Raw genomic sequence first — 18,265 nt, 5'->3', positions numbered from 1 at the left:
AAATGTGCTACAGGAGCCCCACTATACGACCTAGAAGCAAACCCCGTGAGCTCTGAGCTCTTGACAAAGGCTGTACCTAGTAAAAGTGCAGTTCATATCTAAATCCAACTTTCCACGAACTTGAAAGAAGCGCCAAAAATAGTTCCGGCACACTTTGTGCACGGCGACCCAGTCTTAAGGCAACAGTAGCCGCCGCCTCCCCCCCCCCCCCCCCCCCCGCTTAGAAAAAATATACACGAATATGCATGACAACTTATTTTATTTACATATACTGTGCCCCACTCAGTCCTCAACAAAATCTTCCATCTCAATTTGCTACACACGGTTAAACTTTAAATGCTGCTGTGCTTTCCTTCAGGCGAAGTCACAAGACATGTTGAGACCTTTGACAAAAAAAAATGTATTCTGGTCACAAGATAAAACATAAAACCCAGTCACATTTGAGGCGAGCTCCTTGAAGTGCTGATAGCATTCAATACGGTTCATGCCCGTCATGTTCAGAAGAGCAAGCACAATCATGATGCTGTCGTGATGCAGTTCTCCATAGCTAAAACAACCTGTGAAAACATCCTCAAGCTGACTCATGAACTTGAAGAGGCTCAGTGCGGGGTTGAGCAAGCCACCAAAATCGCATGCTTTTGTAAATGTGGCAGCATTCAAATTTTTGCCACCGGTAGCTGTTAAAAGAGGCTGATCCATGCACACACGACATTTTGTTTTCAAGATACACCTTCTTTCAACACACCCCGCAATATGGTAAGTAAGCCTTGAGTCACTCCTCTGATTGTTATAAGAATTTTCTGTCATAGCTTCTTTGTTGTTAAGAGCTCTTTCTGCTTCAAGATTTCCCATGTGGATGAGCATATCAAGAAGTTTCTGCTGCTTGTGAGAATCTGCCGCCTGGTCCTTGCATGATAGAAGTGAGCCAACCACAACCTCAGGAACATTTGACCCAGCGACGCTCTTTGACAGATTGTAATAATTGAGGAACTTGAGGTTATTAGGAATTGCTGTGGGCTTGGGTGGGCCAGTTCGAGCATATCCCGTCTTGCACCCTGGCGCGTAGCAGTGATTAAGCCGTCGCTTGGCAGGCATCACAGGCGAAGAGCAGGCCAACAGAGATTTCTCGATAGCAAGAACTTCCAGAAGCAAGCACGACGAACGTTCCCAGCAAGCAAGGCTCTTCAAGTGCGGGCGACGACAGCGCCGACGCAACTTTCTACACAAGCGGGGCCGCGGCTAACAATAGAACCGGTCTCCGCTCCTTCCACTCAAAACATTCTCTACTTCTGGCCACGGCCGGTCTCGAAGAGAGCGCGCTTTTCTTCTATGAAAGAGTGCGCCCCTCTCGAGATCGGCCGTGTTCTGGCCCATGCGGTTTCGCCATCGTAAACTCATTGCGCTGCAGCCGCAACGAGAATCATATTTTGAAAATCTAAAAACTCGTGCGGATGTTATGGTCAGCTATAATTACTTTTCAATAAATAAGGCACATTATTGTAAATGGTAAAAAATTAAAGCATATATTACCAGCCTGCTGGTTAAATAACAGTTGTCAGTTTATTTTGACGCACTCTTTTACTACAAAAAAATTTATTTAAAAATTATCACGTATTCGGAGAAACACACTGCAGATCGTCAATTTTTGAGTAATTATAGCATGTAGAGTACCTTCTAGAAGGTAAATTAGGCTCGGCATATATATATATATATATATATATATATATATATATATATATATATATATATATATATATATATATATATATATATATATATATATATATATATATATATATATATATATATATCTTGCAGTGCAGTGCCGCCAGCTTTCCCTACTTGGGAGTATTGGAACGCACCCTATGCTTCTATTGGACTCCTGGGGACGGACTGAAGTAAACACAAAGAAAAAGACGTTCCTGGCTCTGTCTAGACGCTTCGCTTCTATTGGCGCGCAAAGCATCTTGGGGCGATGAGCTACTTGGTGCGCATGGAGGAAAGAAGAAGGTTTCCTTCCTCCGTGTTGGTGCGGGACAGTAGGTTTTTTTCCAGGAACATAGAGTGGTGTTACAAGATGTCCCATTCCGTGTCCACGGCGCGCTCCGCTCGCAGACAACTTCGGCGTAAAAGTAGTGCGCAAAAGCCATAGTAGCGAAAACGCAACAGCACACGACGCCAATAAAAGGTTTTTGTTTTCCGAAATGTTGTGGAAAAACCTTTAAAATGTTGAAGCAACATTTTTTTCAAAAACAATTATTTTTAAAAATGCGCCTGTTAAGCACAAAATATTGGCTTTCGTGGTCTGCAATGCTTGGCCAATAGGATAGCAAGCCATCGCTTATTTTGGGCAAACTTTACATTTACATGCTTTTCTGCTCGTTTGTTGCGATTTATGAAAAGGGTATTAAACGCTAGGGCATTAGTGGTTATCAAACAACGTTTGCTTTTTCATTATTTTTTGCCCAAAAGTTGTTCTGCAGTCGGTAGCTCTCCGCCCCATGGTGGTACAGGTGGTCTGGACGAAGCTCCATGCAAACCCCCATAGGCGGGGCTCCAGCTTTCCCTCTAGTTAATAGTAAATTAAAAAAACTCTATGCTGAACTCTGCCCACTTCAACTGGGGACAACTTTTTTTGGCAATGCAGAAGACACAGCATAGGGTGAAAGACGGGCCTTTGTCTCCGGGGGCCCTATTCTCGACATTTCGCCATTTTGTTCAAATTGTGACGTTGGCGTGACGTAACCATCAAGGCGGTGCCAGGTTACGTATCCACAGAATCTGATTACGTGAAGAGAGAGAAAAAAGTAAAAACTGATCTAAAAATAAATACCGTCGTCTGCTACTATTGGCGCCAAGTACGGAACAGAACGCCGCTTCGGGAGCTTGCGCTGAGCCTCTGCGTTGCAATCTTCGGTGCATACGCGTCGAGGGGCAGTGCGAAGGAGTGAAATATGTTGCGGCTTCTTGAGTATCATGTCGGATGTCCGGCAGCAGCTAAGGGCAGACCGACTTAGGCTACTCAGTGCGAAAGACTCGCACGTCGGTTGTCAAAGCATTCATCGAGTTCGATGCGGCGGTGCGAGCGAGGGCGCAGCCTAGACGACTTTTCAGTCGAGGTGAACTGATGGCGTACCCGCGAGTCACGAGCGGCGCCACACGCGTGCGTACTGTTGCCCAGAGAAGCTGGCGAACATCAGGAACGGGGCCAGGGTATTCGTAATGGCGTACGTGCTGAATGGGAGCGGAAAGTGAAAGCTTTGGCCGGCATGATGCCTTTGTGGCATTGCTCCTTATAACGATCGACGACAGCTTCGCACATTTGCTTACCAGCTACAGTTGAATGCAGGAACTGAGACTAATACCCGTGTTACACGGGCGTTTTCAACGACAGTTCAGTTAACCGCCAGTTGAGGATTTCAACTGCCGTTGAACTCAACTGGAATCGCCAGCTGTTACACGAGCACTTCGCGTTCAGTTCAGTTAGCACTCTAACCACATGACCTCGCGTCTAGAGCGAAGTTTAAATAAGAAAAAAGCAGTGTGTGCATTTTTTTTCTTGTTGTAAATGATCGCAGTGTATATATTCCTTACTATAGTGACAATTATTTTTGTGTAGTTTTTGCTTTGCGGTAGAAATTTGCGGGTTCGAAGCACACTGAGCCAAGACAATCCAGTAAGAGGGCAAGTTTTTCGGTCCCTAGGTCGCCATCTTGTCAGTTGGCCGTTCAACTGGGACCCCCGATCTCAGTCGAACTCAACTGCCGTTGAGATTTCAACGGCAGTTAGCACTGCCGTGTAACACCGCTAACTGCCGTTCAGTTCAACTGAGAGTCAACTGAACTGCCGTTGAAAACGCCCGTGTAACAGGGGTATAAGGCAGTTTTCTGAGGGAAAAGTCATCTCGTCCAGGCCAGGAAAGGAAGCAACGAGAGCTATATTTTTAGAGTGGTGCCGCCAGTGCTGAAAAGGCGCCCGAAACGGCGCCTAAATACGCGCAGGCCAGCAGTCCCTGTCTGAGGACAACGCTCGCATACTTAGCGTTGTAAACTCTGCGGAAACCCACTGTTTCCTAGGCGCCGCGTCAGCTACCGTCAGGTCAGCAAAGGTGCTAAAGCTTTTAATCGCTAGGTATCGGCTTTAACAGAGAGCGGGGTGCAGCGGAGTTGTATCTGTGTGCGCTTGGAAGGCCTCCAAGATGTGTTTAGTGCTGAAATGCATGCTTGGCAAGGCAAGCCGATGTGCACATTTTAGGCAACGCGTTGCACCAGACTCTGTTGTTAGTCATGTTTGCATGCACCCGCGCACGAAACGAAACTGCAAAGCGCGGAATATCGGAGTAAATCTCGTCAAGGAGAACACACCGAGTGCGCATCCCTTATTATCAACTTAAATGTGCAAAGCCGGGGAAAAAAGATTCTTTTCTGCATTAATAACAAACAACATAAAACAAAGCGAAAACTCCCCCCCCCCCCCCCCCCCCCACACACACACACAACATAATTTGAATAGAGCGTACCCTCACAATATTCAGTGATGTACTCATATTTTGCTTCGCAAGCCTGAACGCATGCACTTTTGTGATGTAAGTGGCACATATATTACTTCATAAAAATTACAAATGTTGTCAGCAATTTTGCTTGTTTTTCCCTTCCTAGAAAGGCATAAATTTTTTCTACTTGTTCAAGTGAATGCGTAACACTCACGACCACCACACAGAAGCAGCTACACTATATGTGCGATGCAAGTAAGCAAAACATTCTGTGAGGTGGGGCAAAATTATTTTCTTGAGCACTTACAGGCCGCCTCACCTCCCTTGCTGTCCACACAAGCAACACGAGTCAGGCAGCGTCTTGAAGTTTCTTCGTTGTAGAATAACAGTTATGCACCTACCATAAAATAAAGCAGCTCCTTTAGATGCCTGATCAAGTACAGTACAGCAAGCTTCCAAGTAAGAGAGAAAGATATATGCCAGAAAAGGTGGAGAGGTCGGATAAGGAAAAGTTCCTTCACCTGTTATTCCACAAAGGGGCAGGGGAGGAACATAGAGGTAGAGAGTAAATATCGGTGACGACACCATATTACAGTAAGACACATGCAATGTGCAAGATATTTGCTTTATTTGCTTTGTTTTATGGGGTTTATGATCCCAAAGCGAGTCAAGCTATGAGAGATGCTGTAGTAGAGAGCTCTCTATAATTTCGACCCCCTCGGGTTCTTTGCCGTGAACTGTCATTGCACAGTACACAGGCCTCTACTGCTGCGGCCGGGATTGAACCTGCGTCTTTCGGGTCAGCAGCCAACCACCATAACCACTGAGCCACCGCGGCAGCTTTATTTGTATGATTCAAGAAACTTAAATTAATGTTCATGTATGCACACTCATTGCCTAGTACATGTCACACAAAGCCCGAACATGTGTTTTGGGGCCAAGCATTCCGGTTGGTCTTGCACGCAGTATTTAAAGAGACAACTAAGTGGCACCATGAGCCGAAGAGCTGAAGGAGAACAAAAACATGACAGTAAACTTAGGAGCACTAGAGACAAGGAGGAAATTAATTTATTTCCATACTCTGAAGGCCCGGAAGTATACAAAGAAGAGTGGGGGAACACATAAAATTGGTAACTGCTTTTTTGAATTTAATACAGCCAAATATTGCAGCAATAGAGGTAGGAACATGGCAGGAAAAACAAAAGCGTAAGATTAGACAGGAAATAGGCAAGACATTCAATGTTGATGTCGCCCTCAGGACAACATATGGGAGGCACCAATACAGACAGCGGTAGTGTTCTGGTTAGGGTACTATTAAGATGAAAGTCTCCAGGATGCACAAAAAGCAATCTAGCCAGCGACGGTAGCCACTGGCTTCCGGTAGGTTTTTTAATGTGTGCACCACATAGGATGTATTCATGATAATTAATAAACCACAGGAGATTGTTCAACACGAAATAAATTATCCTCACAGCACCATACAATACACAGCTAAAAGGAGAAGTCAGCAGTAGGAATTGCAACGATACGGTGCATGTAGACCCCTACGTGAAGACTTCACGCCACAGGGTTCACTTTTTAGCTGTGCAGTGGACTATTCAAGGCACCCATCATGCTATAAACTTCTGCGAGGTGAGGAAAACCCTTATTTTAGCCTTTCAAGGCCCTTTAAGCTTCAAGAATACTGAGTTTTGCACTTCGGGGATCAAAAGCAGACCATGTGGCCTGAAGACTTGACTACAACCCTGGAATTCATTACAATTGAAGACAGCTGGCGCACCATTAAAAACCAAAACAGAAATGCCAAATACAAAGCAGAACAAGCATTCCAATTTTTGATCTAGGCATTCTTTACAAACATACATACTGGAGCAGTTGCTATGCTGTTGTATTCTGCCAGAAAAATATGTGCTGCAACCATAAAAAGCACCCTATTTAGAGGACGATGGATGCTAAATGGGATTGAAATGAATAAATCAGTGACAACTAAAGCAAACCACGAGAAATATTATTTTGCAATGTACGCAGTTGTGTACAAAGTGCCCTAAAGGGTTGAATGCAATTTTCTCATGCATTTAGTCATTTGCATCTTTTTTTTGCCGAACATCAGCACAGCCACGCATGCATAGATAATTTTACACAGAGGTGGGATTAGACATTGGTGGCACTGACACAGTTAATCGCAAGGGAAGGCCTGAGTACTGGGTAAAGTAGACAATAAACTGGTGATCAGGATAGATGTAAGTGAAACTGGTGTATTTTATTGACTAAACAAATCAACTGTAATACAAAGGCAGAGAAAACTGCAATATGTTAGTGGAAATTGAGTGCACTGGAAGATATATTGCACAAAATTTGAGCCTCCTGAAATATTAGCTTGTTTTAAAAAAATAATTGCTTTGCTTCAAATTTTTTTTAGAAGCTCAAGCAAAATTTCGGAGCAAGTCAGCTGTAGAACAAACTTCCTTTCTGCAAAGTATCACAACAAACACATTTGTTCTTGATACAAAAGAAAATTTCATGACTGCTGCAGGACATGTGATGGCAATGACAGTAATGAGCCGATTGCTGCTGCCACACAGCAAAAGTGGTAAAATCCCGCACACATCAGGGTCACAGAGGCAGATTTCTCCGGTAACAAGACAAGTTGCAATGTGTGAAAGAAGTGTGATGCGGTATATGTGCACATTGATAATGCCCATTTCACGAAGTGCCAAATCCAGTAGATTCCTGTGTTGAATAAAAAAATAGCAATGCATCCATTGATGCCCCAGTTTTACCAAAGAAACATAGGTTGAACAGATTGTCTGGAATTTTTGTCAAATTTGCCTAAGAGCATTAGCAGCAGCCAAGAAGCAAAGTGCCAGCAACAAGGTTGATAAAAGCGGGGCGTTACACAGCGAAACTAATCGAACTAGCAGACAGTGCCTTGTCTTTCATTCATACAAGCTTGGCAGATGGCAAACATGAAAGAGTTGCCTCACTTTTTGCTCAGAGGAAAACTAGTGGATTGCTGTATCACTACACATAGCATTTAAAAGCAACAGTAGAAAACAGGCACAGAGGCAAAGAAATGTCAGGAGACAAAGCTTGCTCTGCTCTGTGAGCACACACAGATGACACATTAGGGACCTCCTATCGGACGAACAGTTGCCTACAAAATCAGACTGCGCCCTGAGCAAGATGTGATAAATGACTGCATACACATCCCTATGTTTCGTGCATGTCAAGAAATTTCAGTGAAGCAGTAATCACGTCATGGAGCACAAACTTTTAACAGAAATCAAAGAGAAGTACTGGTTCAAAGCTCTGCTGGCAGGAGAAAAACATTTTGGTGACTTCCTCTGTTTCACTGCACTAAAGCACCAACATGCACATTCTGCATAAAGAGAGCACACAGCATTGCAGTACATTAAGAATTAGCAACTGTTCAGTAGCGTTAAAGCATGTGTATAAGCACACATCCGGCCAATTTGCAGATGGTAGGATTAAAGTTTCTTCTACGCTTCCTGTCACGTGAAGAACTGCAGCATTAGAGAAAAGCCTAGTCTACACATCAAACACACCTGTCATTACACACTCTAGTGAGAAACTGAAAGGAAAATTTGGTCCTGTTTAAAGAGCAGCACAAAAATCACAGACTTGAACAGCTTTCTTGCTGTGTGCAATGAAACTTGAAGCACAAAAAATGTTTACATAGACTGATCATAGCATGACTACAGGTGAAAACTATGTCAGTGAGTCCTGCAGCTAAGTGCGGATGCATGCAATGTGTCGCACAGTGCAAGTTGTGATTGCCTTTGAAAAAAATCCTGTTCCATATCTACAGCACTTGACACCTGTGAAGACATCCAATGCAACCCTTCCAAAGAATGATTCTTTGCTTGAGAAGCACTCTAGCTGAGAGGTGCATGATGTTGAACCTTGCAGCAGCATTCCTCAGCACATGACTTCCTAGGATAGCAGTGATGCATCGAAGAGGCACATTATACACATGTCACCTGGAAGGCAATCAACACTGTCTTTAGTGCGTGAGCTTGAGTGCAATGCAAGTTTCATACACACAAGAGAAAAGACTTTCAAATACGAGACATCGCAGGGCTGTAATTATCAAACTAAATTTTCATGTATGACTGTAACTACTACTCAAATAAACTGCTTTTGTAACAGTTATATTTTATTGGTCATCTCTATCAAAATGATGGAGGAAGTAAAACAAAACTGTGAAAACAGCTTGACTACAGCCAGACTTATGGGTATAAATAATTATTACATATTTGTTTTTATTGTGTTGCAGTGAAGGCAACTGCTACAAGGCACATTGTAGGGGAAGTCCAAGGTTAACTTTACCTCAGAATATTGAACTGCACTAAAATCTCACTACACGAATGCTTTTGCAACTGCATTTATCAAAATACAGATGCCAAGCCATTGCATTTGTGTGCAATGAAAGAAAACCATAGACATGCAGACGCCCTACGAGTCACCCACATCCGCATATTGTAGTAATCTGAAAACTCGTTGTGCGTTTTACTTTACAGACAAGACTATTTTAAAATGCTGTTTTTATTTGCGCAAGGCTTCCTCGCTTAATAGGCTACAAATAAATGTGCCACGAGATTCACAGCTGTTTGCATGTGACCAAAAAAGGGCAGGAACATAAGGGACTTGTTATTACACACCCGAAGAAAGCCACCAGCCATCAATATGAACTTTGCATGCAGCCATCTGAAGAAAGTCAACAGCAATTTTTCGTTGCTGTTTCCCTTACCTCATCGATACTCGAGACGATGTACCTGGCACATGTACGCTGCCTTGCTGACACCGCTGTCTTCAGAAACTGCCCTTATGCACACAGACACTGATGCACACAAATTGAGCACACAGATGATGCACTGATGATGGCAATTTCCTGATGAGCACAGTCCCGCCGACAAGCCGAACACATTCTGGAAGCATGTTGCTCAGCCGGCAGACAACCCTTTGTGCCACCCTCTCATCACTCCCGCAGTAGAATATCAGGTCAGCGACAGCGTGTAAATAGAGGCAAACACTGAACTAATTGGTGTCCAGACGTTCACAGCTACCGATCGCGCCTTGAAACACAGGATCAGAGTAACGGCCGGAGCACCTACAATACCATGTTTAAGGCAGACCAAGGTGCTCACGCGCTGCCTCTTGCCGCAAATCTTCTTGCACAGCCACCACACCATATATCGCTGGCCAGGCAGCCACACTCACGAACCGGGCAGTCCTTCGAAAACACTGAGGCGCACTCACGAATGCTTCGCTTCTCGCAGCCCGTGACAACAAACGGCAGCTACGGACGCCGCCATATCCGCGCTGTAGCAACCGCGACCGCGCGGACCGATAATTTCTTATCATGAGAGAAGCGTTTGAAACGGGAGCGCAGCTAGAGACCTTACGCGGGTGTAAAATTACGCTCTGATAATTAAGGCTCTAAAAGGCTGCTTAATTAAGAGGTACCATTACAACGCCGTTCAATGCTTCTACATTCAAAACAACCATGTTTCGGAACAGTTTATTACTTCAAATAAGCGCCTACCAAACTACGGTGAGCTAACAGCCGTATAAATCAGTGTGGTCATAATTCGACTATGTCCACCATAATTCGACCATCTTGCGGCCGTCTCAAATTATGGCGGCCAAATGGGGCATTTTTCAGCAATGGCAGCATTTCCTTTGCGTCACTAAACGTCATTTTGACCTCACTGAATTATGCTTGCGTATCACGTGAATCACGTGACATTCCTCCAGCCAATCACATTCTAGGAAGCAACCCTCACAGTACGAACTTTTTTTCCTCAAAATTGCTAAAACGAGCCAAGTGTTTTCTTCCATGCCAGCTGTAGCTTCGTTTTTCCTCCACAGACATTTAAATTTACCGACCCGGCACAAAATATAACTGTGCTAAAAATCAGTCTTCAAGTACACGTCATTTTGACGTCACGGCAGAAAGCTATTTCGAAGCCTGATAGTTTCGCGCCACAAATTTAAAACTCGTGACTTGCACGTGATCGCCCAATAAGCCAATCAGAGAGACAATATGGCGGCGAACGGCGGCCATGCGTGTCGAGAATAGGGCCCGCGGGGTGTAGGGACCGGGTTCCTCAGCCCTGGCAACCATGCACCGCATGGAAAAAGGAATTTTCCTTTCACCCCTCTCACTATTAGCTGCTATTAGCCCGTACAACGAAAATCCCACCGCCACGGAATGTGGACTGAGGACAATTTCTCTCCCTTTCCTGTCTCAAAAAAAAGTTATTCCCGAGCATGGAGGAAGGAAAGAGTCCCTGAGGTGGTTGAACAACTCGCAGAGCAGCCTCCCATGAGGTGGGGTGCTTTTTGCTCGTTTCGTTTGGAGCATATTAGCATCAGATGAAAGCAATTTACAGCAAACAAAACAAAAAAAGCGGCCAGCGGGCAGCAGCTTTCGACTAACGCGCTAGTAACTTTAGCGCACTAGCGCTACTAGCGCTATGCCACTCGTAGCGTTACGGCCCTAGCGGTTAAAGGAATGAACTAGAGCAGGCGCATTGGAGCGGTAATAGTGGCAGTAGTATTCCTCCACGGTCTTTAGACCCTGCGTGCTACGTGCAAGTGGCGGGTGCAGCCGTGCGATACTGCGCTGCGAGTTGGCAGCTGGACTCGCTTGAATAGTGCGACTTGTCCTACCACGGGAAGCGGTAACAATGACGGCTGATCTGAGCTCCTACCGGGACCAGCACTTCAAGGGAAGCCGCGCGGAGCAAGAACGCTTGCTGCGTGTCAGCTCAACACTCTACATTGGCAACATGTCGTTCTACACAACAGAAGAACAGATTTACGAACTCTTCTCTAAGTGCGGCGATGTCAAGAAGGTTATTATGGGCCTCGACCGTTTTCACAAAACTCCGTGTGGATTTTGCTTCGTCGAGTACTACACGCGTGCAGATGCCGAGAATGCCATGCGTTACATCAACGGTACTAAACTGGATGACCGCATCATTCGCACTGACTGGGACGCCGGCTTTATGGAAGGACGTCAGTATGGCCGTGGAAAGAGTGGCGGACAAGTGCGTGACGAGTACAGGACGGACTACGACAGTGGTCGCGGAGGCTATGGGAAACTGATGGCCCAGCGTGTGGTACCGCCGGCAGCACCAGTCTAACGCAGCATCGGTTGCATGCGTGTGCAGGACAGTTGAGAGTGTGTGGTAGCAACACTGGGCTTTATGCCGACCACACTGTTCTTGGAAATCATCTTCATTGAATGCTGTTGTGCCTGTGTGGGACTTGAAAACTGAACAAAGCCTTGTAGTGTCGTGCGCATTAACCGCGAGCCATCATCCTTGTCAAACAGCTCGTGTGTAGTGCGCAGTGCACAACAGTTGTGCACTGCACACATAAATGTATCCACTGCTTGCTTCAACAGCTGTCATCTCATCTGATAAATAAAGGCACCCCTCAAAAACAAATACTGCAGTTTACTTTCATGTTTAATGCAGCTGTTCTTTCCAACGTATATTCACACAAATGAAGACTATTGTGCTTTAGTAGAGTATCAGTAAACAAACTGCAACACACAAACTGGCAGAGAACTTGTGCTTCACTTGAGCTACTGTACAATATATACATGATCAGCAGTCCCCATGCAAGCAGAATGAGTGATTGTTGTTATTCCATTCAACTTGCAACAAAATGCTTATGTGTTTCAGGAAAAAAAACGCCAAAGTAAAGGTGGGCATTTACTGCATTGGGTGCCCCAATATACGCAGACTAGCTCACTCAAAGATATAAAAAAAAGTGTCAGTAAAGTTAAATCCTGGCTCTGAGACACATTTCTGCAGAGGGCTTTGGATTGCTCTAACCACGTGAGGTTATTTTTTTAATATGCATTGAAATGTCGGCACATGAGCATTTTTGCATTTTACATTCACCGAAATGTGCCCAGTTTCAAACTCATGAACTTGGTGTTCTGCAGGACAATAATACAACCACCGACCCAGCATGGCAAATCGGTTCACTCAAGAGAACAGACACATCAGATGTACACTAATGCTAGCAGATGCATTCACCAAGGTAGACCCCCCCAAGTTTGTCTAGAGAAGGACCTTGTAGCTATGAAAAGTATTTCAGGCACTTTTTTTTTGTTTCACTATATAGGCTGAAGTGGCCAGCTACACTTCCAGCATATAATATTTGTAAAGGATACAGGCATGAAAAATGCATGTACCACCAAACATGCGATTTATATCCTGCATCCTGCATAACGTTCAAATTAAACTACCATTTCTTTTGGACAATTTAGTAAAATCCCTGTTTCCACATATGAACTAAAATGACACAGAAACATGAGAACTTAACATGTTGTAATAACTAAAAGGAACTAGAACAGTTAACATCCATCAATACTGCTGCTCCTGTACAATGCGTACATTCGAACCAACTTTGCCATATGCATTGTTGCTGCTGCACACGTGAAGCTCTAGACAGTTACCACATGACACTCATCACAACCACTTGACAAATTACATGTGGAATAAGGAGCAATGCATGCAAGGCACAGCCAAAAGCAAAAACGAATTAGTGAACTTCATGCAGTATCTTGTACATGCCTTCTGTCTTCTCAACAAACAGTACAGCACTAAGATCACATAGCAGATGTGATATCATATCTTGATGTCAACTAACAGCCAATATAAACAACAACCTTCAATGGCAGTTATCAAACATCACCAATCAATGTCTGAAAAACTATGTCCAGCAAATAACACCTCTAGAGGAAAAGGTTTGAAGCAGCACCAAGGTTTGTTGATCATTCTCTTTATGCTACTAAACAAAAACTTATGCTACTAAACACTTGAAAGAAGTTCAATGATGTAAAGTAAAAGCCAGAACGGCACAGCCATTACAACATTGCATTTTGACGCTATGAACATCATGTGTACTGAAAACGGGTAGCCAGACTTATTTAAAACTGCAAGACGTGCAGAACAATTTCAGGAACAAACACAGCAGTACGTAAAGCATTCAGTGCTCTGTGAGCTTTGACACAAATAGAACAGACAAAAAATTTGCTTGCACATTTTCTTCTTTCAAATGATGCGTTAGATGTTAGTATACATGGATCACCCGGTGGTATTATAATTGAATAGTACACCAAATAATTTATAATTGAATTTCTTTTGGAAGCTGTTTCAGTTCTGGCTGTGGTGGCGTGTGAGGTGTGTGTAGGTCACATGCGGCGTGGAAAAAAATAACTGCTATATAATCACTGATATGCGGGTTTACATCACTACAGCACTTAAGCAAGCCTGTTTCAAGAGTTGGAATGACAACAAATGATATATCAACAGTTAAACAGCAGGTTTTTTTTTTTTTTTTTCACACCTCGCGTGACCTAAACACACCTTACAAATCACAGCCATCATTCAGTTGATGAAACTGGAACAGCGTGATAGAAGAAATTAAATTATAAATTATAGTGGCTGTAGGTGGATACCACATGGTGATCCATGCATTCTAATGTCTTATGTGCCACTACAGAAAAGAAAACATGCAACAAAAATTGTCTATAGTCCTTTAAAAAATGTCAACTCCACATGTAATTATGCAATTGCCTGTTCCAGGATGAAAGCCAAATTGATAACTAATTCAGTCAGTTACTATCTGGCTGACTAGTGATACCTGATGAGCAAATCATAACGAATGAAATGTGCACACATCAAGCTATGTATATTACTGTACTTATCACACTATATGATACAGGATTCCATCTCACACAATAAGAAAGCAAGACAGGGGCCATATTACAGTGCAGCATCACATACAGTCGATCCCGGATATATTGAACTCTGAGGGGACGCACGAAATAGTTTGATATATCGATAATTTGATAAATAAAAAAATGGCAGTAGGTAAGCTTGTGTAAACTAGAAGCAAGAATACACAGCACCAACGCTACTGAGACGCTTCTTGTAATGATGTGCCTGCCGGTGTGCTAGCAGCACACCACTAGCAATGTGTTGCTAGGCCTATAGCCTGGGCGACGCATCGAAACCGCAGCAGACAATTCATGGAGCTAGCCACCCCTATGATAACAGGCCTAGCTCTGTTGCCAGTACACTATATAAAATCTCTTATTAAAATTAAGGTACACTTTGTTTCCGCAACGCTTTCGGCAGCTAAGTGAGTGAAGCATACCAGGCGAGGGCCGCCGCTATACCACCGTCAAATAGGTGGGCGTCACTGCACGACACGCCGTGCACCAAAAGCTGCCTTTAGTGCATGACAGCGGTGTCATGCGGAAAATGAGTATGGGAGACCGAAGGCTACCCTCACACACCCACGTTCACCTAGTTGCGTGGTTTCACATTTTTAGCACAGCCAGTAGGCGTCCAAGGCCGCACAGCCAACTCGTCCCCGAGCGCAAAAAGCAATCGTGGGGACGCCGTTAAAAGAACCGCCACTTGCAAGGGCGCAGTTGATATATCGAATGTTCAGAGAACGGGAGTTCAATAAATGTGAACAGTTCTATACTTCTGCATGGGACTTTCAAGGAGATGTTCTGACTGTTTTGTATAAACAATAATTGGATATGTCCAGGATCGACTGTATGGTGTAAAACTATGTAAAATTTCAAGCCAGTTATATAACTAGGATGATCCTGTGCACCATAAGTGCCTTTTGCCCAAATTACTTTCACATTCCCAAATGAGAAATATCATTTGCAAATACAATGCCTTTGTAGTATCTCGCAGCGTGCACAATATATTGTAGACATAGCACTGCACAAGGAACTGGCACATAGGTCATGTCTGTTGTAAAATTCAAAGAAATTGTGCAGCACTAATCACGAAACAACTGTGAGGAAGACAAATTTTTTCTGTTACACAATGAAAACAATTACAATTAAAAAGAAAATAAATACCTGTTTGCATCAAAGGAACAATGTCTGATTTGTTCAGCAAGTAAATAAGGCAGTTTAAATCAAAGTGCGCCACTTACTCTGAATGCATGACGCGTTTCCATTACCTTCTGCAGTTACAGAGTTATGCTTCTGCTGTTTGCTTTGATAGCATGCTATAAATTGGTGCAGACTTTCCAAGAATAACAGCAAGAAAATTTTAAACAAGTCAGCATATCATGACATACCCAAGCAAAGAGTCGCTGTAAATGCCGTACTCACCAGCCTTGACTTATAGACTTCTACATTAGTCATTTAATATCACAATGGCCCCATACAGTGCAACAACTTAAGTTCAAAAGAAAATGTGCACAAAACTTGCCACGAACTGTGCACTCTTTATGCAGATGGTGCCAGGTTATTATTTTGAAAAAGAAAAGAAAAAAAAAACTTTTACATTTTAAAAATGGTTGCCCTTGACTGTATTCCTTATTGTGATGAAACAATATTTGATCAACCAAGAGTAACACAACTTGAATCAATTAATGAACTATGCCTAGCAAACTACTTCTAAATCTATGCTTTGTTCCAGCTGCTAACAAAGAAGGGGAAAAAAATGTGCGTATTGTGTTCTTGCTTGTTCCCCATTTCTGTCACCTAACCTATAACATTTTCTTGTTGGTGACATACCTCAAGAAAAAAAATATACAGAATGGTTCTGCACAACATACAAGTCAGTTTAGTATATCCATGCATGACAATGGCATGAGAAAATGCATGCACTAAAACGTCCTGCCAAAATACTAACATCTAACAACATTGCCTAGATGACAGAAAACCTGAGCACACATATGTGGCAATACAGTGCAAAACAAGCAAGCAAACCATATTATCTTGCAAGGTACCTTTGAACACCTTAAAAGAACCACTTCCTCCTCTATGCTTTCATGCCAATGAGATAAGGCAGTCTAGGCATATCAAGCCCTCTCCCCTATGTTCCCTTCTGACCTCCCCAAAACTTGTTAGCACTCATTTCTGCTTTGCACATGCAGTAAAAGGAGGAGTACCCCACAACTAGCATCCCGACATGAAAAATGGGACAACCAATTTTTGCACTCTTTTTTTTTTTTTTTGAGGCAGTCCTACACAGAGAAGCATTTGCCAGTCACTCCAGCAGCTTGTTCTACAACGTGACTTCATCCGAGTAGTGCCACATCACTATGGATAAATGGAGAGGTGTCTGAAAGGGTTGCATTGCGTAGCACATGATGTGACTGGCAATAAAAGTACAGAGGGGGCACTGCAAGAACATATATGATATGCCAGATGAGCTGTTTCCACCAAACAAAGCACATTTCAACAAGGTCTTTGACGAGAAAGCTTAACTATCACTGTTCAACCTGTAAGGCCATGTTTGACTAGAGTTTGTGACTAGACCTGCACACTGTACCTCATTGCCTATTCATACAAGGGCAGAATGAATAAATGTGACATTATATGCTGCACAGACAGTCACAAGCTCTTGTCAAGCACAGTATCAGGTATTGAAGCCCAGGAGCATATAGGAAACATTTCTATGCCACATTACTCAGTAGTTCACTGTCCAATGTTGACATTGGAAGAGTGTCATGTCACAAAACATCTTTTCATAAAGACCAACGAATGAGGCACATAAAAGTCTTAGGTTAATGCACAATTACTGAAAGACAACTCCAGAAGGTCAAAGTGGCCATGAAATGTTGAATGATGGTCAGCATTAGCAGCCCTGCTGCTAGTGCTTTGTGGGGGACTGTAGTGATGTGATCTGAGCAAGGCCGTCCTGCCTAAAAGCTGCCACGGCCCTTGCGGACTGCTGACGCGTCATCAACACTGTCCAGCCTCCGGTAGTGCCCATTGTGCCTCCTCTGGCGCTCATGCCTGCCTTCCAGAATCAGAGCCAGGATCTGCAGTTTTTTCATGAATATAAAAAAAAAATGCAGAACTTAATTATAAACAGAAAGAACACTTGCCCAAAAAGTCCTGTTATTACATTTTCTCACCAGCTGCAATGTTAAACATCCGTGAGGAAAACCCGTATGATAACAGCCGCTTTATTTTAGAGCATGCTACAGTATGCGTAGTTTATGATCCTGCCATTTTAATATAGGTGCATGACTATTTTCTGCAGATGTGTGACAAAGGAACTAAATAACTGCTACCACATTGCCGTGAAGCCCTGTTATGACTGTTTTCCATATTCTTTGTTTATTGCCACCAGCACTCACCCTTATAACTTTTTCTTTGCTACGCAAGGCATGACTACATCGCTGTGGAATTAACAGTATGTGCAAAGGTTTCCACAACATTTGGGATAGTTCTTAGTGTTTCAAGTACCTCATGTGGAAAGTTCTCAGTCATCTTTAAATACAGCATGGCCAGCAGCTATTGCTAACCTGATTCCAATGACTACCGAATGCATTTGCTGCTACCACCAAAGCTTAGCTCAGTTTCTTTCCGAGGGCATGAGGTCATCCAAATCAACAGTTCATCTCTCAAGAGTGCTTACTTGCATCCTTAACTCCCTACCGTCACTACTACATAACAATATAAATTAACTTTATGCAAGGCCATGGTTATCTTCCTCTGTCAAACCTTGGCTGTCTTCCACTTGCGCTTAAATGAACTTAAACCAACAATGCACTGTTCCCACTCATGTAAAATGGGAAAAAGACAAAATAAAATTGTTTACATGCAGCATACAATTATGGCCAGAACAATGTGACCTGTTTGAAGCTTTGATACAATGGCAGTAAAATGGGCAAGAAGTTTTTCTCAAGGAATAACTGGCACAAAATTTCAAAGTTGCCACACTAAGTGGCCCAAAG

At 43.4% G+C, this 18,265-nt stretch overlaps 2 protein-coding genes across 2 annotated transcripts in view; one reads left to right on the top strand and one right to left on the bottom strand.

The window, feature by feature from the left end:
- Positions 1-11,074: 11,074 nt before the first annotated feature.
- LOC144114447 (nuclear cap-binding protein subunit 2) lies at positions 11,075-11,970 on the top strand. Its single transcript, XM_077648193.1, has one exon. It carries the CDS (start codon positions 11,206-11,208, stop codon positions 11,662-11,664), a length of 459 nt encoding a protein of 152 aa, XP_077504319.1. The 5' UTR covers positions 11,075-11,205; the 3' UTR covers positions 11,665-11,970.
- LOC144114445 (uncharacterized) overlaps positions 11,963-18,265 on the bottom strand; it is a 30,519-nt gene continuing 24,216 nt past the window's right edge. The window contains exon 6 of the mRNA XM_077648191.1: positions 11,963-17,344. Coding sequence (XP_077504317.1) covers positions 17,225-17,344 — 120 coding nt within the window. The 3' untranslated portion in view covers positions 11,963-17,224. The remainder of the gene's footprint in view (positions 17,345-18,265) is intronic.

This window comes from Amblyomma americanum, chromosome 1 (assembly GCF_052857255.1).
Source record: "Amblyomma americanum isolate KBUSLIRL-KWMA chromosome 1, ASM5285725v1, whole genome shotgun sequence".
Classification (NCBI taxonomy): domain Eukaryota; kingdom Metazoa; phylum Arthropoda; class Arachnida; order Ixodida; family Ixodidae; genus Amblyomma; species Amblyomma americanum.
Note: the sequence above shows the minus strand (reverse complement) of the source record. Positions and strands in the feature narration are given on the sequence as shown.